Here is a 27,305-nt window from a genome sequence, read left to right on the forward strand (position 1 = left end):
AAATTCAGTGCGGCACGAGCAAATTTTCATTCCAAAAGTGTGGCCTAGAGAAAAAAGTCTGACCACCACTGCCTTAGCCCTTGCTGCTGCCAGGTGTGCCAAATTCAGATTGCAGCACCTGAAAACCCCTCTGGCCAGAAGTACAGGCAGGTCTTCTGTGATTCTTTAGCTGCAATTCCTGCGTTGCAGTGGGTTGAACTAGGTGACCCTTGGGATCCCTTTCCAATTCTGTGATCATCTCTTTTTCTAGTTGGCCATGTTTGGCCCTAGAAAAGATTTTGAATCTGTTAACTTTGCTTTTCAAGGGCTGTAGCTCTGGTAAAAGAGGGACGCGGGTGGTGCTGTCAGTTAAACCACAGAGCCTAGGGCTTGCCGATCAGAAGGTCAACGGTTCGAATCCCTGCGATGGGGTGAGCTCCCGTTGCTTGGTCCCTGCTCCTGCCAACCTAGCAGTTCGAAAGCATGTCAAAGTGCAAGTAGATAAATAGGTACCACTCCAGTGGGAAAGTAAACGGCATTTCCGTGCGCTGCTCTGGTTCGCCAGAAGCGGCTTAGTCATGCTGGCCACATGACCCAGAAGCTGTACGCTGGCTCCCTCGGCCAATAAAGCAAGATGAGCGCTGCAACCCGAGTCGGTCACGACTGGACCTAACAGTCAGGGGTCCCTTTACCTCTGGTAAAAGCATCTGCTTAGTATGCAGAAGGTCCAAGCTTCTCTACTGGTAGGCCTGGGGATGTTCCTTGTACGAAAACCCTGGAAAGCTGCTGCCAGTCAGAGTACACAGTACTGAGCTGGTTGGAGGAGTTTCCTAAGAGGCACACAACCTTTGGGCACGGGACTGTTCTGGGTGGAGTGATAATCGTTCCCTCTGTATACAAAACTTGGTGAGCATTGTTGATAGTGTGTGTGTGTGTGTGTGTGTGTGTGTGTGTGTGAGAGAGAGAGAGAGAGAGAGAGAGAGAGAGAGAGAGAGTCTCTAACAGTCAGCCTCCACCACCCACGGTCCCAATTGCAGCTGAAGGAAGGTGTGTTGTGTTTGCAGGAGAGACACATGTCAATGCTCCTGAAAGGTCATGTTGACTCTCTCCGGGATTTCTTCCTGTCCTCTGCACGCATCCTTTCCTGAGGTAAACAGCACCTGTCACATTAAACGACTTCTTACAGGGTTTCCTTGCATCCTTCTTTAAATTCCCCCCCTCCATCCCATGTTCCTAGATAATAAATCCACCTTTGTTTTGACTTTCAAACGGGGGCAGGAGGCACTGTGCTTCACAAAAGATGAGCACTTTCTTCACCATCCAATTTTCTTTTCTTTTCCTTATTGGCGCAATGGCACTTATCGGGCAGAAGAGAGGCGCCCTCTTCTCCTTTCCTTCTTGCAGACCAGCCGTCTACATCCTTACTCAGAAGATCGTCCCACTGAATTCAATGGGGCACACTCCCAAATAAGTACGATTAGGATTGTAGTAGTGAATAAGGATGTTTATACCCTTTCTCACAGCAATGCCCCTCAGCTGCACTGACTGGGCATCGGCACCACCTGCTGGCGGAGAGAAATGCTGCGCCACACATCAACCCATCTGTATGCACTGCGACCATGCAGCAGCTGTCACGGTACAACAAATCCTTTTCCGTGTTCACGTCTGGGTACATTCAGGAGCAGACGTTCAGAGCCCCACTCACAGCAGAAGGAGCAGGAGGGCTCCCCAAACACAACAGGGCCGTTTTATCACACTTTGAAGTAATACACCTCATCTAAGGAGGGTCCCCCGGTAAGGTCATCTGGAGGCTAAAATGATCCAAGTGCACTACGGATTCTTTAAAAACGGTTTGTAGCCCCGCAGAGCAATGTTTGCAATGATGTGCTTCTACCATACTGCTGCTGCAATGCAAACAAAACCTGAGGGCAACCTTTTAAACAAAGGGCAGGAAAACTGCTGACGTGCCTTGTTTGCATATAATGGTAAGCCTAACCATGAGCTAAGTGAACAAGCAAGCATGTGAGTGCGCTTTGCTGCTTCTTCCTGCTGCTGCTGCACAACTGACAGAGAAGCCATGGTTTGGAGTAGTGTTTCATGCCAGCGGTAGCAGCAATAAGGAGCTTGTTTTTCCTGGTGGGGGTGGTCAACCTTCTTTCCTCCGGTCACTTAGCAACAGTGATTAAGCAAACAAGCCTTCTGAGCAATGGTGCTGTCTGTTGAGGGCCAAAGTCATGTTTTTTAAAAAGTGAAAATTAAAAATCTGTGGTGCCTGCTGGTACATGCATACCCCCAATACCCCGCTGTCAGCAGCCCTGAGTGAAGCAATTTTTTCCTGCACAACTTCTCATTCATATTTAGCTATGGCTTGGCTTAGGGTTACTCACATGCCAGGCTGTAAATATGAGATTCAATTTCAACTGAGCAGTGCTAAAATGAAGTAGCAAGATACAAAGGTGGTCTGAGCCCTATAGTCCCAAACGGCTCTCTGGTGAACCTCAGTGTGAACAACGCTATACAAACCTAGTGTTCTAATATACCTGCCACTTCACAGGGACTCTGAAGGATATTTAACCTCCAAAGATAGAAGAAATGTCTTAGCTGGAGTTCTCTGAAGAGTTGCAAGCATTATCTCTATTAGACAACTGTTAGGCTTGTTGGGCTTATGCTGAGGACACCAATGGAGTAGTAGCAGCTAAAATCACCTCTCGGATTCAGATGAAGTCCTGCCTGCAGACTTCTCCAGCTCTTTTCGCACCAGCCAGCCTGTTAGAACCACACCCCAGGTAGTGTTCACTGGTCACACATGAAACAGGGCCTCCTTTCTATTTTTATTTTTCAGAAGTAAACTGTCCAGGATTTTGATGGTGCAAAGTCCTGGCATGGTTATTCTGCTCCTTATGTGACTTTAAGAATCAGAGGTTGTAAATGGGTATTGTTTCTGCAGCTCCAGGATCCTGATCAGAATGAGGCAAGCAACCCCCAGAAAAAACAGCCACAACAAAACCCAATAGTAGGTGGGCATGGAGAACCAGGCTTTGCAAAGCTCCATTTTAGATCCTTTGCATCTGTCAGGGAAAAAAAGAGAGAAAATAATCACCTGGTGCAGTCAGTCAACTATCAGTCTGATGCCCTGCCATAAGCTAGGCCCAGTAAGCTCCTGCTTCCATTATTTGTAGCCTTCATAAGAATGAGAGTACTTTTAACAACACGAAGGAAACACTAAATTATGTAAAATGTAAAATGTATAAACACAAATTTATACATCCCCCCTGAAACAGCTGAATTCTGCAATCTATACTGAATGTGCACATTTACACACATTTTTGTATTATTTCATGTCGTTTATCAATTCCATGGTCATAAAGGCTAAACATTTTACATTTCTTTTACAAAAATAGTTCCTCACAGAATGCTGAATTCCCAGAAATGAAAATACAGCAGAACAGGCCTGCTAGATCCACCCAAACTAGAATCCTGTTTCCCCACGGTAGCCAACCCAAATACCTCAGTGAAGTCCACAAGCAGCACATGAAGACAGAAGCCCATTCCGGAGATCATTCCCAGCAGCTGGCATTTGGTGGCAATGCTGCTTCTGAATCTTCTCCTCATGACTAGTAGCCACTAATAGACTTTCTCACCCATGAATTTGTCTCACTCCCCCCTTTTAAACCCACCTAAGAGAGGGGCCATGACCACATCCAGTGGCAACAAATTCCATAAACTAATTTTGTGATGTGAGGAAGAGTATGTCCCTTTGTCTCGCTCCAAATCTCTGGCCAATCTGTTTCAACAGAACACCCCAAATTCAATAGAACACATTTCCTAGCTCTACAATATCCTTTTTCTTTTTTTGAGATATGGCAACCAAAACTGTGGATTACAGAAAGTTCTGTTCAGACTGCAAAGAAAACTTCCCATGTGGAGAAGGGCTAGAAAAATCCTATGGATGGCAAGCATAGAAAGCATTGCTCACTTACAGAAGCGTCTCTCCCCTCAGTTCCTCACATTCTTCATCTAGTTCCTCAATGCCCGATTCCTCTTTGAGTTCTTCCTCTACAGTCTTACTGATGTTGCTTCTGCACCGAAGTTCTGACTCCCTCCTGAGAAGAAAGACAGTGTGCATCCTGCAGTGGTCAACTAACCCCAGAAAAAGAGGCTCACAGCTCAGCTAGCAATGGAGTACATTTCTAGTAATGCTGGATGAAACTTCAGAGAAATGGAGTCTATCTATCACTCAAGGAGCTTCTTTGGGCTCCCATCTTTGCAACAGCAGATTGACTCAGTCTAAAATATATTTGTCCTCCCAAGGAGGTGATTAAAGAAGACCGAGAGCCATTTTGGAGATGGGCCCTGATACAGAGATAGACTAATTGGCATGTCCCCTGGCACAAAGAACACTTCACTTTACATGGCAATACCCATCAAATAAAGTGGAGTGTGACTGACAAGTGGCAGCCTCACAGCACCTGTGTACATGTGCTGGGAGCTCCCAGGTGTGTGTATTTTAAAACATGGGCCTGTTTGCTGCAGAAACCAGCAATCCACTTGCAGCAAAATGCCTGCTGCACAGTGCATAGCCAAAACATATTATCTGGGAAACAAACCCTGGGTCTCAGTTCATAGTTTGATGTCTTCATCACTCAGATGTCTGCTCTCATTTAAAGAGGCCAGATTCTCCCTCCAGGAGGCAGAGATCACACTGCTTTCCCTTCTGTGTAGTGGCTTCTGTCTACAACATGTGAGGCCCTTTTTCATGCGCCTCCTCCACGAGAAGCCCAGAGGGCAGCAACACAAGAATGGGCCTTTTCTGCAGTGGCTCCCTGTTTGTAGAATGCACTCCCCAGAGAGGCTTGCCTAGTGCCTTCATTACATATCTTTAGGCACTAGGTGAAAACATCTGTCTACAACCAAGCATCCTATTGCCTTTTACAGTGGTGCCCCGCAAGACGAACGCCTCGCAAGACGAAAAACCCGCTAGACGAAAGGGTTTTCCGTTTTGGAGGCGCTTCGTAAAACGAATTCCCCTATGGGGTTGCTTCGCAAGACGAAAAAAATCTTGCATCCCCCCGCGGTTTTTCCCCGCTTTTTTCGCCCTTTTCTTAAGCCGCTAAGCCGCTTATCAGCTGTTCCGCTGATAAGCCGCTTAACAGCTGATCGCTGGAAGCCGCTTGACAGCTGTAGCGCTAATCCGCTAAGCTGTCAATGGGCTTGCTTCGCTAGACGAAAAAACCGCTAGACGAAGAGAATCGCGGAACGGATTCTTTTCGTCTTGCGAGGCACCACTGTAAATGTGTTTGTTGGAGTTGGGCTTATTGGTTTTGTTTTGTACAGTCATACCTTGGGTTATAGACACTTCAGGTTGAATTTTTTCGGGTTATGGACCCGCCAAAACCCAGAAGTACCGGAACGGGCTACTTCCAGGTTTTGGGGGTCGCGCATGCGCAGAAGAGCTAAATTGCACTTTGTGCATGTGCAGAAGCGCCAAATCGCAACCCGCACATGCGCAGAGTCGCCACTGCGGGTTGCGAACGCTGTGGGTTGCAAACACGCATCCCGCACGGATCACGTTCGCAACCCGTGCCTCCACTACACTTGTTTTATTACATATTTTGTGTTCACATTTTGCATTTTTATGTTGTGAACCGCCCTGTGATCTTCAGATGAAAAGTGTTAGACAAAATTAATAAATAATAATAATACATCATACTCGATTCTGGTTGTCCCTGCCATGCTCTGCTGGGAGAAGCTGGGAGATGCTGCATGCAGGAGAAAGTAATTGTCAGCAGAGTCTTCCTGGAGACTGTGGGGTTGTCTGTGCGAAGGAAATTATAAGATTACCACACTGGACATGCCAAGGACCAAGCAAGACTATTCCACACACTTGAATCAAGCTTTGCATCTTGGATCAACCCATCCCTACCTGTCTGGGTTCTCCTCCTCCACCTCCTCCTCCTCCTCCTCCACTGCCGTTGACTTAATTGCTTCCCCCTCAGAGCTCTGCTCATTTTCAGGGCTGTGAAAGTGCTGCAATAAGAATCAAGGAAGATTGTGATCAAAAGATGAAGAGAGGCTGGGAAGCCTTGAGCCACTTGCATCATCTCTTCTGGAGACTAGAAGGGGAGGCTCTTTGGAGGAAAGCAACAAAATTCAAACAGAGCAAGCATCAAAAACTGGATCAACAGAATAATGGAGCATGAGCCGTTTGTAACTGCACTATTCTGAGAACTACAGCTTTGATTTGATAGTACCAAGAGCTTTTCCAGAGCTTAACCCAAGAGCTTAACTTATTTATTTTATTTTTTGGAATTTTTATTTCCTTACATCCCACCATTCCTGCAAGGAGCTCCTGGTGGCATACATGGTTCTTACACACCCCACACCCCAATTTTACCCTCACAACAACCCTGTGAGGTAGGTTAGACAGAGAGGTTGTGACTGGCCCAAGTTCACCTGTTAAGTTCAGTAGGGATTTGAACACTGGTCTCTTGGTACAAAGCTTACACGGGGATTAAATTATATCCAATATTTATTGAGCATTTGTTCTGATTTGTTTGACGGGTGGTTATAAAACAAGGAGCATCCATCCTGATTTTCTTGCAGGGTGTTTACACATCTTCCTGTTAATTATTTATTCACTCCACACTTTTCAGTTAATTTCCTCATCACATTCCTAACTGCAAAATTATAACTGGATTTACCACACTAGAGTGAGAGCACTTTAATCCACTTTAATTGTGGAAACTGTCATCTCCCAGTTTGCACTCAAAATCCCTCCCACAAAATACTGGCAGTCGGGAGTCTCCTAGCCCTCAAAGCCTGAAAACCTGAGTAACTAAAGGGAATTCCAAATGTGGCATTCTGAATCCCAGGATCTGAGGAGGAGGGTGTGGGGATGACTCATGGCTGCCGATTCCCTGTGGTTAACAGTGCTGCTAGGAATTTGTAGCTCACTAGAAGCCTCAGAGGCTGGCACAAAGCACTTTTGCCAGTGATTGTTAACTTTAATGAAAACAAAAAGCCGCATGAAGCAAAGAGTCAGATAAAAGTGAGTCACGTGAATTCACATGGACACTGAAAGCAGACAAAAGCATGATGTGCAGTTACTTCTCTCTCATTTTTTCCAGCCAGTCCCTTTTGTTGACGCTAGTTCCTTTGTGTATAGCAGTTTTGCTTAATCCTGAAGAAGATAATGTAAAGAAGGCCTTCCAGTTCAGCTTCACAGCCAGTGGATAAGGAGAATAGGCAAACTTGCGGCAACAGGAGAGAAGGCACCACTCCTGCGTAGTGTCCTGTTGCCCCAGGCTTGTTAGAACAGCATATATTGCATCTGGAACAGAACTTGGAATCCTTATAACTAAGTTTGCTTCCAGACCGTCAGCACTTTTGCACTGACCTCTCACCCATTCAAGTGGATGCCAGCATATGTCTTTCATGGAATAAAAAACACCTTCATAACTCACCCCCGTGAAAGTGGGCACATTGCAATACAGAGCTCTTGTGCTAAAACAAAAAACTTTGCAGTAAGAAAAGTGTCAGGGAAAAGCACTGGAACTGTGGGATAACTACCACTTGATGGCAGCGCCATATAACTTTCTTGCAGATATTGTGCAAGCAAATCAGGACACATGTTCAATAAACTTGCCCGTCTTGGAGCAACCCAAGGCTGGTCTTGAATGTGGTGCTGTGGAAACAATGTCCAAAAAATGAATGGGATTGACACATACCAATGTAATAATAATTGATAATAAGAACACATTTACCAGATCATCACTACCAACAGGTTTTCAGGTCACTTTCAGGCCTAAAGGTGCATGCTGGGAATTGGAACAGACTGGGAATGAACGGATTCATTTCCCATCATGCATTGCAATGGCACTTAGGAATTACACAGCCTTCAATACTGGTAAGCTTTAATAAACATGGCTTAGTAAAAGCTTGCTTTTCCAGCTTCAGGCAATACAAAAATGATCTCAACTTAGATTTGAATAAACTCATGGAGGAACTCCAGAATGTGCCCAGGTGGAATTAGACACATGTGTGCAATGCATAACGGGCAATTCAGTTGGAATGTGGGACGTCACTGTGTTTTGGTGCATTGCAAACCAGCAAGCAATGAAGATCAGGCATATCCTTCATTGCAAAAAGCTCATCATAGAGGAAGAGCTTCCTTACCATCAACTGTCTGGGAATCACTGCAATGCTGACTCTACGACGAGCTGATCCCTGGGACATAGAAGAACAATCCTAGTTAGCAGAGCAGTAGTTACAGGGAGGCTTGCGAAGAATGCATATTCCCTGAATGTTCAGCTTTCATTAAAGAGACTTGTGGTATGTTGGGTTATGGAATATACGGGAAAGTCTGCAGGTAATATTATACCCAGTTGCTCAGGAACAAGGAAGCCAATTTTGCTGCATTAAGTCAATGAGTGCAAGGAAACTGAAACAAGCAGCAGGCATTTAAAAACATTTGATTCTGTTACATTTTATGTTATTAACATGTAGTATCATTAAAATAACTAACATATTGGGTCACCTGTACTGAAAGCCTTTTGGTTTTGAATGGATTTCTCCCCCATCCACTGGATGTCCCTTTAGCATATACACCCCCCCCCCCAAAAAAAAAATCTAGCTAGTATGGTTAGGGCAGGTAGACCTCTGTTAAAGAGCTCATTTGTAAAAGGGGCTATTCATGGAACTGAACAATACTTGAAGGGCCAAAGTGACCCATTTGCCTTCTGGCATGATCTCAGGGAAAGCAGCAGCAGCACAGGTCCTGTGCTCCATGAAACATAGGAGGAGATGCACACAGTCCCCCCCACCTCCACCCTGTCACTTTACCTGCTGGAACATTCGCAATGGAGGATGCTTCAGTCTCTGCTCACTATCGTCTAGGGAGACAAAAACAGGGGAAGGGCTGTAGCTCAGTGGTACGGCACACGCTTTGTCCCAGGTTCCGCCCTTGGGATCTCCAGGTAGGGCTGGGGAAGTCTCCAGTTTGAAACCCTGGAGAGATGCTGCTGGTCAGTGTAGACAACATTGAGGTCAATGGACCAATGACCTGACTATGGGAAGGCCTCCCATGTTCATAAAGGCAATCACTGCATCTGCCTTGAACTGCTTTATGTTCTAGAGCTCACCTGAGCAGAAGGTAGATTGGAATTTAGTAGCAACTTGCAGATAATCTGCAATAACTTGGACAATTTGTGGATAATATGGATAATTTATGATTTCATAATATAATGGAAAATATTTGGAACAACAACAAAAAGCCCGTCGTAAATTAGACTGCTGAAGTACAGAAAGGACAACTAGGAAAGTACCGGTACTTTGTTTGACAGGACTGTGAGGTACTGAAAACAAATTCCTAGGCTCATAATGTACACAAAGGCACCCTGTTCTTTAATTCTAACTACAGTCATACCTCATGTTATGTCCGCTTCATGTTACGTTCTTTTAGGTTATGTCCCATGGCAACCCGGAAGTACCAGAAAGGGTTACTTCCAGGTTTTGCCGCTCGCACATGTGCAGAAGCGCAAAATGATATCACGTACATGCGCAGAAGTGGCGAATCACAACCCGCACATGCACAGATGCGCTACTGCGGGTTGCGTTCTTTTCATGTTGCAAACGGGCCTCTGGAATGGACCCCGTTCACAACCAGAGGTACCACTGTATATGGCTTTTGCTCCAAGTTCTGGTCGGTAGATCTTTTGGGGAGAGGGTCTTAGTCAAAAAAAATAAAGTATATCAGTCAAGTATGAAGACTTCCCACCCATATTTTCCCTATAGGATAGGAGCACCTGCGTGCAGGCGGTCTGAGGTGCAATCCCTGGCATCTGCAGGGCAGGCTGGAAGAAGCCTTGACCTGAAACCCTGGGGTGTAGAGAATCCTGAGCTGGATGGACCAATGGTTTGATTCAGTATAAGGCAGCTTCTTCTGCTGGCAGCTGAATGAAGCTTCAAGTCGGTTCAAAGGGCTTCACTGGTACATGTAATGCAAGTTGCCAGGGAAGGACTCTGTTGGGGTTATGAGGAGAGTGGCAGCTCTAGCAAAGAGCTGGCTTTGTTTCTCCAGAATCACCTCTCATTTATTTGCAGTTCAACTGATGCACTGCAAGTGTTGGCTTTTCACCAGTGTGCTGTTATCTATAATCCATTTCAACACCCAAAAAAGCCCCATGCAACTTGCTCCTGAGAACTGACTCCAGCGCCTGGTGTCTTCTTATTCCCGCTAATGCCCCTTCTGTCCACACATCAGCATTTTTTCACATTATGTTTACATCTCAAGGCACCGCACAGCCACTCTTTGCACGAAAGCGGGCCCCACCTCACCCCTGTTTTCTGCCAGCTGCCGGTTACGCGAGTTCTGCTGAATGAGCCTCTTCATCTCCTCCAGCTCCGTGTGCTCTCTCAGGTGGTGCCTTTTCAGGTTCTCGATGTGCTGCACCATCACCTCTGCAGCCCGGCTCATGCGGGCCTCCTGTGAGAGAGATGGCAAGGAGTGGTTTAAAGCAAAGCAATGGGGCAAGGTAGCTCAGAGACCAAAAGCCAGAACAATCCTCTTGGGAAGGGGCCTGGAGATATTGCTGTGTGTTTACTTATTTCTGTATTGGAGATTGGCCATGGAGGTACTTTGGGTGAGAGGTTGTGGATTGCAGATTAAACTGGGGGATTCCTGGTCCTCCAGAGCACAATCTCTTGTGCTGTATTAGCTCTCGAAAGAAAACAACAAGTGTCCTTTTAATAAAAGACCTTCAAGATCTCAATACAGTAAGTTGACGGAGCTCGGGCCCAGAGGCCAAACGCAATCTGGCCCTCAGAATTCTCCACAGGCCAGACTCCCTCCTTAGTCACATCCCTCATGAGCCCTGCTTCCCACTCTCCTTGGGTGTTTTTGCCTGGCTGGAATGTGTCCTTGGACTCTGCAAACACCTCTTACTTGTCTGGATGAAGGGTTGTGGGGGGTGCAAGTGTTTGCAAAAATTAGCCTGCTGTACAAAGGTAAAATTTATAGCAATTGTTCTGCCCACTTTTGCTGTGGCATGTGGCCCCCAAGAAGGTTGGCTAGAAGGGAAATTGACTCTAGGGCTAAATGGGATTCCTCATGCCTATGGTAAATCTTTAAAACAACAGATAGTGTGAATTTAAGTTCTACACTGGCAAAAAGACACACTTGTAGAAGAGCCCACAGTCATTTGCCTTATGTTCACCACCTAGCCTGGTAATTGACCTGATGGACAGCTCCTAATTTCTCCGCTGCGCCCGTTGCCCGTTCAATTGCTCCTTCTAGGACGGCAAGAGTGCTTTGCAAATGTTCTACCAATTCCTTGTGCCTGGGGTCCAGGCAGGCCTGATCCAGCTTCTGGAGAGATAAAACATAAGATGGAAAATATTGGATTAACTGGACTATGAGCCTAACTCCTAACTGAGGTTCCTCACCAGACCTGATAAAAAGGCAATCCCAAGCAATGGAGCATTATTTACACATTACACAAGCAGTTTAATCAGCTTTGGTTTAGACAATTGCATGGATCCACAGTTCCCATGAGCAGAACTCTGTTTACAGGGTGCTCCAGCTGGAGGAAGCAGAGGGAGGTGATTTTTGCTGATTCCTCCTCTCTGTTGTTGCCCCCTGGGGGAAAAATGGCTCTGGAGGATTGGAGGACCTCCAAAATGGTGTGGAGAGGTGGCCATGAAGTCTTCGGGGGGGATACGTCAAATTCACCTCCCCCTTTTCCTCCAGTATCGAAATGAAGATAGTTGAAATTAGGCCCAATCAAAAATCCATGGGATCAAGTTAATCATTACTCAAGTCTCATTTATTTAAACGGAAACTAAGTGCAATTAACTTAGGCTGCTTACCGACAGCTATCACCCAACCATATTCGGAAATAACTTTGCAGTTTTCAGATTTCTGCAATTGCATCATGGTGGAATAGTGCAAGTAACGTAATTTTTAAATGACATACTAAATGGGGTGCAAAAATGATGGTGAGGGACACCCACTTAAAAATGTTGAGAAAAGAGGTATATGGTGACCATGAGAATCAGTAAAGGGGAGAAGACAGCACCACTCACTGGACTATGTCCTGTGTACTGCATAGATGCAAGACAGCACAACACAAGCAGCAAAAAGCACCATATCCCCTTATAGCAAACAGTGATCCTGTTTGTACCTTGCAACAGACTAGCAGCCTCATACCAGGCATTGCTTGAGAATTCTAAGAAACCAAAATAATCAGTGAGGCTTTGAAAGGTTCAGTCCACCATCTTGATTCAAAATGGCACCCAACTGCATCAAAACACCAAGATCTCAGGAACCTTCGTGCCAAATTTAGTCACAATGCTTTAAGAGGAATGCAGCAAACGAATGGTCCAAATGGCCAAGGGTTCTTGGGACATGGCTTCACTGACCTGCAGCATCGCCCGGCATTCCCCAAGCTCATGCTGAATATTCTCCTCAGCTGTGTTCCTCGCTCGCTCTTCCACCTGCACTCGTCGCCTCAGCGTGAACACGTCACAGCGGAAGGCAAGAGCCAAGTGTGCAAAAGCTGCCTGCCAAGAAAGGGGGCAGGTCAAAACACAGCAAACGACTCTCAGGAACCGGCATTCAAATGCAAGCATAGGTTTAAAAAGAAAAAAAGGAAAGGAAACTCACCAACACCATTGCAAAAACAAAAGCATTTTAGGGGAAATGTTTATGGCCTGGCTTGTGAGAAAAGGAAGGCCAGTTCTAGAAACAAGCATCTATATTTTGCTTAAATATTTTAATAATTTTATGCAAATGTATTCCTGAAGTTTTCAGGCTCTTGAAGAGAAGAAGAGTTTGGATTTGCTATCCCGCTTTATCACTACCCGAAGGAGTCTCAAAGCGGCTAACATTCTCCTTTCCCTTCCTCCCCCACAACAAACACTCTGTGAGGTGAGTGGGGCTGAGAGACTTCAGAGAAGGGCGACTGTGGAGAAGCAGAGACGCGAACCTGGTTCACCAGATTACGAGACTACCTCTCTTAACCACTACACCACACTGGCTCAGTTTCACCTCAGTTTCACCTCAACAGCCAGTGGGGGGGGGGGGAAGAAGGGCAAATCAGGTTGCCAGTTGTGTTTACATCTCTCTGTGTGAGTTAAACTGATAAGAAGCACTTCAAGGCTGTGCCTGAAGACTGGTCAGTCAACTTCGGTTGTTTCTAGTCTAATGTCTACACATTCAGGCTGGGCACTGGGTGGAGATAGTAAGACTTTGGGAGATCCATTGTTATTGGCATCATCATGACCATCAAGCAGGTGCCTGTGGAGTCTTGCGAATCCATCTTCCAGGCACATCTCAAAGTCATAATTGTTCAAGACACGCCCTGATAGCTGAAGAAAGTATTGCACCCTCCCAGCAATAATAAATTGTGATTTAACTACTGGGGAAATGTGACTTGACTACATATTGGGAACAGTGCATTTTCCCATGCTATACTTTCTAGCAAGGCCCTTGGAATGTGCTGCAAATGGATTGGGAATGATCAGCAGTTGTGAATGTAGAGATTTACCAACTGTGTGCAATGAGCTGTTGATCAACTTAACACTTGCTCTACAGACAACTTTAGATGAGTGTGGGATGTTCCACACCAAGGGAAGCAGGTGGTTAGTCAGAGCATCAGCCATACTGAAAACATTATGCATTATATAATATTTGTATACTGCTTAATACTGAAATCAGTCTCTAAGTGATTTACAAAACACTGTTCTGTTGGAAGCCGCCCAGAGTGGCTGGGGAAACCCAGCCAGATGGGCGGGGTATAAATAATAAATTATTATTAATTAGTATTAGTATTAAATATGATATATATAACAAACAATGAAACAGCAAAACTGCAATGCAATGCAATAAAACAATAAAATCACTAAAACTAAAGACATTTAAAAGCATCTTTAGAGTCAGGGATCCCTTCCGTCTCCAGCCTGCCTCTCACCAAGGCACACCCTGACTTGCAAAATACTACATGTGAGACTCAAATTCTGCCTGACATCTGCACAAATCATAAATACCTATTACTCATTCAGTATCACTTGTCTCATTTTGCTCCCACTAATACACACAAACACATCATCCACCCAATCACTCTAATGTCTCCCATTCAGTCACCAACCGCTAACACCAGTCACTCCTTCCACTCAACAAAAATGAATAGAAAAAACCAAGGAGACAATGAAGCCATTCATGGACAGAACAATGTAAATAACAATACAAACAGCCACCCATCAGTCACACACATGGACTGTTCCTCCAAGCAATCTGGCTCTCACCCAGCTTGCTGTGCTCCACACCAAGACTCTCTCACCCAAGGATGGGTGGAACTGCACACACACCCTCACCTACCAGCAGATTTATCTGCTGTTGTTGTTGTTTTATTATATATATATTTATTTGATTTTTAAAAAAGGTAAACATACAACAAAAATCAATTCAGGATCTAACTATTAAAATTAGTCTGAATCTCTTGACTTCCCCTCATCTAATGGTAATATTTACAACTGCATATTAACACTTATCCAAATTTTTATCCTTCCAAATTATCCATTACTTTACAAGGGTGTTTAAAATCCTCCTAATGTTTTAACCTGCTTACAATGGTACCGTAAACAAATTATGAACTTTCCCCATTCTTTTTTAAAATTCTTGTCTTCTTGATTTCTGAGCTTCCCAGTTAATTTTGCCATTTTGGCATAGTCCATCAACTTGGTTCCGACAGATTTCTCTGTTCGTTCCAGAATTGTTAAGAAGGTAAATGAAATGATTTCAAAATTAGAAAGCTGCTGACCAACGTAGACAAATTTGTTGTGTATAGTTTAGCTATTTAAAACAGTGTAAATTGCCAAGGGAATTTTGAAAGCTAAATTATTTGGGTAAACTTTAAGTTTTGACAATTTGCAGTTCTACGCATGGATGTTTTATCTCACGCTCGGATTGTCTTGTTTGTTTGTTTTGCGATTTAATATTGTTGTAGCCATGGGCTACGAACAATAAGAACCTGAATGACTGAATAGTCAGAGCATCACAGGGGCCAGGGCCACTGCCTAACTACCAGCTGGAAAGCAAGACCCCCAAATTAACTGCGAGACTGAAGCTGGTTGCTATGATCATTTGCTGTTCTGACAATGGTCTTGCTAAGCCTCAGAATAGTTCATTCAAAGTGGCACACAAAAGTGATACTAGACATCGAAGCCAAGTGGAGACAACAGCATTCAACTCACCTCCACATCCTGCTCTGTCAAAGCTACCCTGCGAAAGAAGAGAAGGCAGAGCCATAAGAGACTTCATGACATCCACAACATGTTGCATTCTTGATCCTCTTATCTGCAAAAACTCTGAGCAAAGAGATCTAGATGGGAATACCGGTACTTCTGTTCAAGAAGAAAGGCAAAGGGATTGCAGTGCCAATATTAGCCCAAGGTATACAAGGGAACCGGTCGGGAAATAATATGGTAAGATTCCCCATGGCTTCACAATGTCCTGCGAGACTGTCTACGTGGGTCGACATGATCCCAAATGCAGCAGTTTGCTTCCGTCTGACTGCAAGATCATTTTCGTGCCGCCTTCTTGGAATAGGTGCCATGCTTCATACAGCCCTCCCTGCTCACAGGAAACAGATACGTGGAAGGTTCCTACCTATGCAGGCCCAGCCTTTGCAGCACAGAAAGTTCCATCGCGGAGGTAGTCAGCGCATCTTCAGAGGGATCTGGGTCTAGGTAAAGAAAGACCAGCCTTGAAACAGAGCCAAACAAGGAAAATCAAGGCACTATGGGAGCTCCATGACATCATTCTGTATCTGAGTAGAAAACACCAAGCTATGGCAAGCTAATAATTGGAGCATGGGTAGGCAAACTAAGGCCTGGGGGCCGGATCCGACCCAATCGCCTTCTTAATCCGGCCCGTGGATGGTCCAGGAATCAGCATGTTTTTCCATGAGTAGAATGTGTCCTTTTATTTAAAATGCATCTCTGGGTGTTTTGTGGGCCATAGCAATTCATTCATTATTATTTTTCCAAAATATAGTACGGCCCCCCACAAGGTCTGAGGGACAGTGGACCGGCCCCCTACTGAAAATGTTTTCTGACCCCTGAGTTGGAGGTTGGTCAAAAGCACTTGATTTACAGGTCACCCACACACTAGATTTACAAGATACCAGGCCTTTAGAGTCAAGATCTTTCTAGCCTAGATCAAGACCAGTTGCAATGTAGATTTTTCCCACTCAGGATAGAGGCAAACCATCTATCCGTTGCTCTTCAGCCATGAAACAAGCAAACAGAATGAAATAGCTAAAATAAAGCAGGAAATAAAACAGTGGGGAACTAGGACGCAGGAGACCAGGGTTCAAATCCCCGATTAGCTATGGAGTTCCCTGGGCTAACTTGTGCCAATCATTGCCTCTCATAGTCTAGCCTACCATACAGGATTTTTGTGACAATGAAATTAGGAGGGAGAGCAGCAAGTACACTTTTTAAAAAATGATGCAGTTTCAAAATACAGATTATTGCTCAGTTTTAAACAAAAAATAAGGGAAGAATATAGGGGAAATGATGGAAAGGGCCACCTGAACCTGGAAGTCAAGCAAAATATGCTAAATTTGCAAAACAGTGTACATTGTCTCATAACCCTGGATTCAACGCAAAACAAAGGTAGGCTCCAGCTGCTTACAGCCTGTCACTTTCAGCAGGAAACACCAAACAAGGAAGTTTAAGAAGGCGAGCAGCTGAGGGTGAAGAAAGACAAGGGGGGGGAGGAACAGTTTCACCAGGGCAGCTAGGAAGGGCAGGACAAGACCTGTGCGGAAGACACCAAGGGGAGTTCCTGGTGACCTACACCGGAAGAAACACTCCTCCTTGGGGCTTAGAAAGGAATGTGTTGATCTTTTATGGATGGAGACAGAAATAGAACTGAGAGGCAGTGTGGCATAGTGGTTACAGTGTCAGACTAGGACCCGGGAGACCCTTGTCCTACTTGGCCATGAAGCTCACTGAGTGATCTTGGGCCAGTCGCAGTCTCTCAGCGTGACCTACTTCACAGGGTTGTTGTGATGATAAAATGGAGGGGGCGGGCAGAACTACATATGCCACCTTGAGCTCTCTGGAGGAAAAGCGGTACATAAATGTAATAAATAAATAAATAAAGTAGAAACAAAAGGAGAGAAAAAGGGAAGAAAAGGGAGAAGCAAAACAGGAAAGAAGATAAAGTCTCTGCCAGAGAAAAATGGTAAATTAAATTGTTGGATTATGCAGAAATGGCAAAATTGACTGGAAGCTCAGGAACCAAGAAGACCAAAACTTTAATAAGGAATGGGGGGAAAATTATCTTGGAAACCACTGTAAACAGATGAAAACATTAGCAGGATTGCAATAACACTTGTAATGTAACCAGGTACTATGGAGATAAGGGAGTTATTAAAAAATAGGGATTATTGAAAAACATGCAGTAGGAAAAAAATTAACAACTGAACCCATGGAGAGGAAGGTGGGAAGTCCAGAAATTCAGAGGAATCTTTTAACTATGGATGTGTATTATATTTTTATAATTGTAAAATCAACTAAAAATTATTTTGGAAAGAAGGAGAAGCAAAACAAAAGAGAGTGAATGGCAGAAAAGGAAGTGGATGGGAGAGTCTAGAAAATGTAAATAAATAACATTAAAAGAAGGGAAGGGGACACTCCCAGAGGAGAAGGGCAAATGAGGAAAGCCATGGCAAAGTCTCACTCACCAACCTTCATCACTCTCACCACTATCTTCAAAGTGCACCGTTGGTTCCCTGCCCCTCGTGCTCTCCTTGCATGCCTGTTCTTGGAGTTTCCTAGCACAACGCTGCAAAGGGAAAAGAGCAGCAGACAGGTGTAGAGGAGGACACACAGCCCTGCGGTGATGGACTAGGCTCTCCTAGAAGGGGAAGGAGTGACACAGGTAGGAACCCCAGTGATGCTAAGCTCACACAGTAGTGAGGAGCAGAGGCAGAAGAAAATGTCTCCTTCCATGTAGAGCATGCAGGGACATCCTTTTAGGGGAAAGACTTGCTAGGGTGGAACAAGGCAGGTTCCAGCTGGTAAATGGATTATGAGAAGGGGGACCCCACCCCCATAGTGCTATGTATGAAACTAAGCAGTTCTGGAGCTGATCAGCACCTAAGATGAACACTTCTTGGGAACTTCCTGTTAAGAATAAGTCAACTAAAAGTAAAGTGGTCCCCTTAGTGCTGCTCACCTTGTTTGTGCTATCAAAGCTATGCCTTCTCTCATCCATCACCCTTTCTGATTCTCCTTCTGAACTGGCCATTGTTCCTATAGAATGGAGGGCAAAAGGTCAGACTTGTACTCATCTCAGCTTCTAATGTGCTGGGTCAGCGAAGTCAGCATGGAATATTTCCCAGTCAACTCCAAACCAGAAGCTAGCAACAGAATCAGAGGCATCAACGTACACCTCCCTGTCCCTTGAACAACAAGGGTGGAAGAAGATAGCTAACGGCTCCCAAGGACACTATACCTTTAAAGCACATTCAAAATACCGCCCCACTCCCCAAATTCTGGCCACTGTGGTTTGTTAAGGGTTGCTGGGAATTGTGACTCTGTGAGGGGTAAATTACAGTGCTCAGAATTCTTTTCAGGAAAGAAAGCGCTTCAAATGTGGTTGAAAAGTATAGTGTGTACACAGTCTCAGGAAGGAAGGAAGGAAGGAAGGAAGGAAGGAAGGAAGGAAGGAAGGAAGGAAGGAAGGAAGGAAGGAAGGAAGGAAGGAAGGAAGGAAGGAAGGAAGGACCATGCCTGTTTAATGTCAATGCACACTAGACATGTGATCCAAAATCTAAGACCAGGGAGTGGTGGCTCCATTGTAGTTGGGATGGGAGAAAGAGAACAGAAACTGGGGCCTAGAATCATAGAATTACTGAGTTGGAAGCCTACCCCCAAGGGTCATCTAGTCCAACCCCCTGCAATGCAGGAACCTCAACTAAAGCATCCATGACAGATAGCCATCCAACCACTGCTTAAAAGCCTCCAAGGAAGGACAGTCCTCCACTTTCCAAGGGAGTCTGTTCCACAGTCAAACAGGAGAAAACAAGCTTGCTCCATCTTCCATGTGAAAGCCCTTTTAGATATTCGAAGATGGCTATCATATCTCATCTCAGTCTCTTTTCCAGGCTAAGCATACCCAGCTCCTTCAACCGTTCCTCATAAGGCTTGGTTTCCAGACCCTTGATCATCTTGGTTGCCCCTCTCTGCACACATTCCAGCTTATCAATATCCTCCTTAAATTGTGGCACCCAGATCTGGATGCTGTTCTGTGAGAGTAAGTTTGCATAGTCTTCTCACCTGGCCAATAGGAGCCTGAGGTGCTCATGGAGCACTGAACCAGTACCTGACGTCAAAGATGCTGTTCAAAGTCAAGCCACTAAACCATGCAAGAAGAAAGCATTTCTTTGCAGGTAGCCTGTGCAAGAGGTCAGCTGTCAGAGGGCTGCCTCCTAGAAGTGCAGCTAACCCCACCATCCTGTAGGGTTGTGAGCCTTTAAATCAGCTGCTCAGCACTGAAGACCCTGGCAACTTCCAGGATTTAGAGCAGTGCTTACAAACCACATCAGGCATTGTGAAAGAGAGAGAGAGAGCCTCCTCCTACCCAGGGAAATTGATTCCTCCTTCCACCCCCAGGCTTTCTCTGTTTCCTTACCTGAATCCAAAGATAGCCTACTTCCATCCAGCTCTGCCCGATGCTGCATCAGCGGCTCTTTGCTGAAAGATAAACAGGCTGGATTAACGACCACAGAGCCTCACCAGCATGGAGAGGAAGGTGCAGTCCAAGCAGGCCAGTAACTCTTCCCTCTGCCCACCCCACCACAGGCTTTCAAGATCCTATGAGTTTTGCTACTCCAGAAGGGAGACCCTGGGAGCAATTGCCAGTAATGTGTCAAAGGGAAAGTTTCATGGTGCTGGGTCACCTTCTGCAGTGTGATCTGGCTCGATGTGCTGCAGGCACAGCTTCCCAACCATCCCACTCCCTTCTGAGCATCCCCTACTCCACGCATCCTGGCTGGCATGGACTCAGCATCTTTACCTCTGCAGCACCGCTCCACTCGCCATTCTGGACCAGGTGGCTGGCAGCCAAGACTGCAGAGTCCTTGTTGTGACCTCTCCCTCCCTGGTAAACTGGACAAAGAAGCTCCCTGTAAAGGCATTTTCAGGGGGGGGGAAAGCTATGAGTCACAAACCTCTGGCAAAGGTTTTGTGTTCATCACATTTCAACTACATTGACAAATGGGCCTTGCAGTCTCCAGGCTGCTACTGTTAAGTAACTATCTGCTGTAATCCAGGAGGTATGGAAATTTGTTCCAGGATGGAGAAAGCAGGCCATCTGCTGGGGAGGCTTAATATTTCAGTCTCACGTACATCCGAAGAACGCTCACTCCAGGAGTTGTTCTAAAAGCCATTGTTTTCTTTTCTGGTCTCATGGACAGGCAGCAAATCTGTAGTTGTGCAAGTCCCACCCACCCAACAACAAAATACTGCAAAGCAGGTGGAAAACAAACAGTTTAGTTGGGTGCATTAACATGTAGTTTTGCAGTAAACAGGAGAAGTGAGGAAACACATTAGAAGAGACAAGGAAGTACATAGAAAGACAAGTCGTGACCATGAAAAGCAGGTGTATATGATTGCTATACTCTTCCAAGTGGTGGAATGTAAATTGATCAAATATTAGATCTAGTAGCACCTGTACACTGATGGTCACATGTATTCAGTGTAGCAGACACTGAAGACTAGCTGTCAGGTAAATCAAATTCAGTTCAGCACTGGTGTGTAGACAAGCTTTGAGGGTTTCTACACACAAAATTGCTATCACATGGAAGGCTGCTTTAAGCTGCTCACCATAATACAGTAGCTGCTGCACGCACACACTTTGGGAGGTTTGCAGATGTGAGAGAAACATTGCAACAGCCTTTAAGCTCTGAGGGTTTTGTGAAAAGTCTGGCCTTACAGATAAACGCAGAAGACACGTGAAAGAATGCCTAGGTAAAAAAGACAGAGACTGGAAGATGAAAAATAGAATGTCCAATAGAGATGGCCAATAAGTACATATCACAGTTGAGAGGCAACAAGGCTGCAAGTGGAAGTTTTATCTTGGTTCGTAAAGGAGGATTCCACCCTCACAGGTTCATTGTTATTCTCATTTCACACTTCCTTAAAACTGCATATTTTAATAGCTCATAAAATACAAGGGAATAGAGCCAAATAGCATCTTAATCCTCTCCCTGCCCCCAGACCATAGAGATAATAAAGTGAATGTACAATCAGAGCTGTATCTATGACATATACAGTAAAAAACGTACCCCCCCCCCAAGATGTACTACTAATATGTAATGGAAACCAGCAGGGCTGAATGCCTAGACAGAGCAGGGTTTCATAAAAGCCTCTCTCAGCCATGCATTCACCAACAGAGCAGCCATATAAGAGCAATTACGCACTGCAACTAATCCACTATATAAACACACTCATGAAATATACATGCCTCAGCGTTTTGTGAAATATTTCTTGGTTGGAGCCAGTCTCCGGGGTCACTACAAACAGTTTTGACTCTTTTCGAGACTACTGTTCTAACAACAATTCTATGTGTGCAAAGAGGGAGAGCTGTTGCCTCATCTCACCTTGGGGCCCTTCTTCCTTTTGGAGATCCCAAGTTGGCTTTAAAGCAGCAGCTGTCAGGAAGGTGAGAGAGGGAGAAAGCGATGGAGGGGGTTTCACAGCCGCTGCTGTTGCACCAGCGCCTTCACCGCCATGCCCAGTGGGACATTCTTCTCCCCTGAGAGCACCTGCCTATGATGGATCTCTTCTCACAGCCTCTTTATCATCCCTGCAAAACACAGGTGCTATTGGGAGCTCCCACTCCGAAGCTTTTCCCACAGAAAGCAACTCTAATCCAGGCCAAGGGCACAGAGCCGGGAGTCCAGGACCAAAGCAGTAAGCAGGAAGGGATTGCTTGACTTAACGCTTTTAGCTCTTTTCCATCTAAGGATCCTTAGCCACATCAAACATTAAAGCTTCCAAACTCATAAGACAATAGAGAAGGGATAAGTAGGAAGTCAGATATTTGTCATTTCCACCATCAGATTGTTTGCTTCAAAACAGGTATCTCCCTGTATACTAGTAAACATGTTCAATGTGTCGGCTCCCCACCTCTAAATCAGATGGACACAGGCTGCATTGATATTGTTATTCTCCACAAACGTAACAGGTGCTTTTTTTCTTTTTCTTTTGCAAAACTGGCTGGATTTGGCCATGGGAATCTACTCTTAAGGGCCACATGCTGAGACTTCAGGAGACCTGGGAGCAGAAGCTTATTATTTACAATTATTTGACTGCATGGTCCCCAATGTGTTGTACAACTTAAAGCAATACTACATAAGATAAACACAATAATTAAAATGAGAGAGGTATGTAAACCATTAGAGCACATAAGAAATAGGAGGGAGATAAAGCATGAGAGCAGGGCAACATATATTTGACATCCAGCCCTGGTTTAGAGGGTAAAAGATGTCAAGATATCCAAGTTAGACAAAAGTTATCCTTGGAAATTCATTCTTCTCATTTCCACAACTGTAACACAGAGAGATCTGTTGCCCCCACCCTCACTCAGTGATGTTGGAGTCCAACTCCCATCAGCCTCAGTCAACATGGTCAGGGATGATGGGAACTGGATTCCAGCAACATCTGGAGCATCACAAGTTCTCCCCAACCCTGATTCACTCCATTGTTTTTCTTGTTTAGGAATTTCTCTTCATCCAGACAGCTGGATGTGTCTGGGCTCACTCAGCTGGCCTCCTAGGTCACATCCAGGTCTACTAAAAGTGTCTGAAAGCAGCCACACTGTCTGGGGAATGACAGCTTTGGTCAAAACATCCAGAGGGCACCAGGCTGGGCAAGGATATTTTCATTAATACTGCATCATACCCTTTCGACAGAGTAATGCTTTTTTTAATTTCTTCTCTCCCACATCTCATTTCAAAGCTCACTTAAGCACATGCTCTACTGTTAAATTAAGGGATCTGGGACACTGGCAGATTGAGTGTGCAGCCCTGCCATGAAATGGCCACAAGCGCTCTCTGACCCTTTCCCCCTTTGTGCTCATTCCCCCGCCTGTGCAGCAAATGACAACGGACCTACCTGGACACAGCGATGTAAGGACTGTCAAGTGCTGAGCCGCACTGAGCATGAGCATCGAAGGAAATCCCTTTGAAGAGGGTGCTCCTCCTACGTTGATGAATGCAGTGCAAGAGCCTAAGCTGGACAGAGACAAGGACAGTCTGCCCCCAAACAAAACCGTCCGCTATGGAAGACCAGGCTGCAGTGCTTCTCCTCCTTCAAAGCATACTTCCTCTTGCCAAGCTTGCAGTCTTTGGAATGCACTTTTGCTGCTGCTGCTGGCTGGAGAAGCCCCTTGTTTATAAGCCGAATGGCTGCCGCCTTGTAAACACTGCATGCTTGTCATGGTTTCAGCTCTTTCCAGCCATATGTTAGAGCAGCTTACAGACTGACAAGGAGACTGTCTCAGTTCCAGTGTCTCAGCTTGGAAAGGGAGTGGTTCCCTTCTGAGTAAACTTACTACCAAATGCAGTCAGCCAGCCCTGCTGTTTTTGGGCCCTCCTGTTCATTCTGCTAAGTGGGACACTGGATTTCTGCAAAATCCTGCCCCAATGCCATACTGCAGTTGGAGAACAAATTGTGCAAAAACTGCAAGCATCTCTCAGATACTAACCTAACTGGGAGGGCCCAGAAGTCTACTGTTGCCTCCAGAAAGAGTATCATTTCAGAAATTGCATCAGCAGAACTCGACATTTAAACTGCAGGTGTGTCCGTGGTAAGCCCAGTCAGGGTTTATCTAAGTAATGATGAAGCCTCAACAGAAGTTGCATCCAGAATTCGACATTCCATCACTGAACTGTAGAACGTGTGTGTGGCTGACTGACTAACCAATTCAGTTAAGATAAACCAGTTTAAAATGTGCCCAATTAAATGGGCAGATTTTTAAGAGAAAATTTTAAATTATTTTCAGTACAGAATTGCTAAAAACTGAATTGCAAGCATCACATTTTACGTAGCTAGCAAGCTAGTTTTAACCCCGTCAACTCCTGTTTCCTCAGGCAACCAAGTGGCTAAGGGCAGCCTTGCTTTCTGGCTAATTTCCACCCCTCCACCTCCAGCACTGAACTAATCCATAACATAGCTGCTCTTGCCAACTAACCTCATCTCTCCCCCATCCATTCTCAAAGCAGCTTTGTTGCTTTTGATCAGACTTAAGCTACAGTGATGCCTGTGCATAAGGATAAGCAGAGATTGTTTGACTGGCCAGAAAGGAGCTTCACCGGCTCCTTAATGTCACACGCTCAAGACCATGTCAAATCAGATGTGAAGGTGCCCTGCTGAAGCTCAGCAAACAGGGCTGCTGGGTCGCTTGGAAACTTCTGCATCTTACTCCCTTTTATGCCTGCAAAGCAAGCACACATGGAACATGCAGAGTTTTGACATTACTCAAATAAGAAATAGGATGTTTCTCCAGATTCTGCACCTTCCCTATTGGCACAGCTCCCCAAATTTATTTCTACATGTAGGTAGGGCAATATATAATTGAAATGTATACAACTGAGGTTTTTCCTCTCTCGTAACACTAGACTCGAGGGCATCCAATGAAGCTGAATGTTGGAAGATTCAGAACAGATAAAAGGAAGTACTTTTCCAGTGCATTGTTAAAGTATGGAAGTTGCTCCCGCAGGAGGCAGTAAAGGCCAGCAACTTGGATAACTCTTAAGATTAGACAAAAAATGGATATTGCTAGCCATGGTGGCTATATGCTCTGCCTTCAGTTGCAGCCATGCTTCTGAATGCCAGTTGCTGAAAACCACAGGAGGGGAGAGGGCTCTTGTGCTTGAATCCTGCTTGTGGTTTTCCCACAGGTACCTGGGTGGCCTCTATGAAAACAGGATGCTGGACTAGGTGGGCCATCGCCCTGATCCAGCAGGCTCTTCTTATGTTATTTTTGTTCAGCCATAACAAGACTGCCGTACAATTCGGATAAAATTAAGACGAGATGAAACTGAACACCCTAATTACACAACTGAGTATGATTTGCATTTTGGGTCAATTTCAAGTACATGGATATGAGCTACTGTAATTTTTTTGTTTTGACATCATTCAATGCAAAAATTTTCATTTGCTGGTAAACTTCCTGGACGCTATTTGAAAACAGATTAAATTTCAGCATATTATCCCAAGCTTCTTTCCCAGTTGAAGGATGAATGTTCTTGATGTTGTTTCAGTACTAGAAAACAAAACATTATAAATCTTCTATTTCCCATTCTATATGGCGCCAGATTATATGAAATATGACTAATTCTTTAATCCAAAATGACAAAATAGTATTAACTGAAACCTCAGTGTGTATAAGCTTTCCTCATAGGTACCCTATTTAAGGTGATGGAAGAGATTTCCATGCTCTGTTGATACTTATAAACTAGGCTGTACTCAGCAACAATTCTAACTGAAGCCATAGATGATAAAACGCAGTGTAGGTTTCTGCCAGCCTGTTCTTGAAATCTACCTTGGCAATAGACCTCTTGACTCCATAGACTTAAGTTATTGAAAACCCACAAGTCGTCTCCCTTATTCTTTGATGCAAAGTATCAAATTTAATCATATGGGATTGCATTTTCAAAAGTAGACCTTGGGTAATCTCCCTTCCGACATAGGCATGAATCTGAACACAAACTACAAAGGTGCATTGAGCTCGTATTTCTATCTGCAAATTCCAGTTTGAATTATAAGAAAAACCTGACGGCATTGTGAAATATATTGTTGATATAAATAAATGAAATATATTGTCATTTATTTTATAAGATAAATGACTAAGATTTGATATTGTCATCTCTGTTATTTAAAAGTTATGGATGTAGTTATGACACAATAATTTTACGAATTTGTAGAACCTGCATCCCCCAAACACCCATCAGATTTTCAGTATCTTGCTGAGGTCTGCTAATCTCTTATTTTTGCAGTACTGTACCATCTGTTCCATAGCATGGATATAGGCACTGTACATATGTCAGGACTTTGAGCAAATAACCCCAAGCCACATAAAGCAAGGCCCACTTGGCAGAGGCCAAATATACACAATTTTCATGTATACAGAACCCTTGGAGCAGGAAACACCCCCACCCATTTTATTACAAATTTTTTTTTTTTTTGCAACGTGACTGCACTGTACTACAAATTTGTGTAAATCTCTGCCTAGGCCAGAGTGCTTTCCGATTAACGGAAAAATATCTTGCTGGGTCATTGTAACTCTGCAAAGCAGTATTTCTTTGCAGAGATCTTGCCAGTTTTAAACCCTAAACTGATTCTGAAGACTATTTTTTCTTCTACAAAGTCAAAGGTGTTAAGTTGCTCCAAAGCCACAGTGAGAGGCTGCTGGCACACAGCGGGCTGCCCTAGGTGAAAAATGAGGCTGGAACTGTTGCCAAGCCCACTGGTTGCTTCATATTTGAATGTCCTGAATTTGCTTTTTACCTATTTAGAAAGAGTATGAATTTTAATTTTTGTTTATCTTATGACAGAAGGTTAGTTTATTGGACCAGTCAGTATGATTTTGTATTTTTTGTATCCCCTCCCACCCGCCGTTTATTATTACTTTGTTCCGTTCTGAAACTGAAAATACTCAAACGAAGAGCAGGCTAAAAATACTGTAAATAAAATATTCAAAGTTAAAAGAGTAGACCCATTAATAAGTAAGTTTATTTCAATGGGTCTACTCAGAAGTATAACTTAGCTGGTTATCACCTACTGTCCAGATCACTAGTATACTATTTCCATTCTATTCTGCACTTGTCAGGCTGCATGTCCTCTTCTGGAAACATTTTAAGGACATTGAGCAATTGGAGTGTGTCCAGATGAAAGCAACCAAGACGATTAGGAATCTGGAAACCAAATTTTAAGAGCAAGTTGTAAGTATATCATACTGATCATGGCAAGATGAAACTATTTCCCTTGCATAAGACTAGGTTTTTGCCCTAAAAAATGTCAAAAAATTAGGGGGAGTCTTATACACTGGACCATCTCCCATTATCTGAGCCCCCCAAAATAAGGGGCGTCTTATAGACAGAAAAATATGGTACTCTATGCTCCATAGTGAGGTGGAGAGTGGCACATTGAGAAAAGCTTCAGCCCACAAAATTAGGTGCCTTCAGCAGCTCAGGTGAAGTACTGAAGTGGCTACTGGGAAGTAACAAACTATAGGATATCCTATCCCCATC

General features: G+C 44.5%; 1 protein-coding gene across 2 annotated transcripts; it reads right to left on the reverse strand.

Annotated features, from left to right (window-relative positions):
- Nucleotides 1-1,576: 1,576 nt before the first annotated feature.
- On the reverse strand, nucleotides 1,577-23,827 carry LOC309372399 (uncharacterized protein). 2 transcript variants are annotated; one of them, XM_081915950.1, is made up of 16 exons: nucleotides 23,167-23,827; nucleotides 20,066-20,174; nucleotides 19,682-19,743; nucleotides 18,224-18,300; nucleotides 17,734-17,830; nucleotides 15,644-15,719; nucleotides 15,229-15,256; nucleotides 12,397-12,537; nucleotides 11,213-11,344; nucleotides 10,315-10,462; nucleotides 8,821-8,870; nucleotides 8,155-8,205; nucleotides 5,903-6,006; nucleotides 5,690-5,794; nucleotides 3,960-4,082; nucleotides 1,577-3,047 (listed from the first exon to the last, which is right to left on the reverse strand). In XM_081915950.1, exons 1-16 carry the CDS (start codon nucleotides 23,219-23,221, stop codon nucleotides 2,888-2,890), a joined length of 1,518 nt encoding a protein of 505 aa, XP_081772076.1. In that variant the 5' UTR covers nucleotides 23,222-23,827; the 3' UTR covers nucleotides 1,577-2,887. The 2 variants fall into 2 exon arrangements, with proteins under 2 accessions (XP_081772076.1, XP_081772077.1); XM_081915951.1 differs by lacking the exons at nucleotides 20,066-20,174; nucleotides 23,167-23,827 and adding an exon at nucleotides 20,220-20,887.
- Nucleotides 23,828-27,305: the final 3,478 nt, after the last annotated feature.

This window comes from Podarcis melisellensis (genome assembly GCF_964234715.1).
Source record: "Podarcis melisellensis genome assembly, chromosome: 6".
Lineage (NCBI taxonomy): Eukaryota > Metazoa > Chordata > Lepidosauria > Squamata > Lacertidae > Podarcis > Podarcis melisellensis.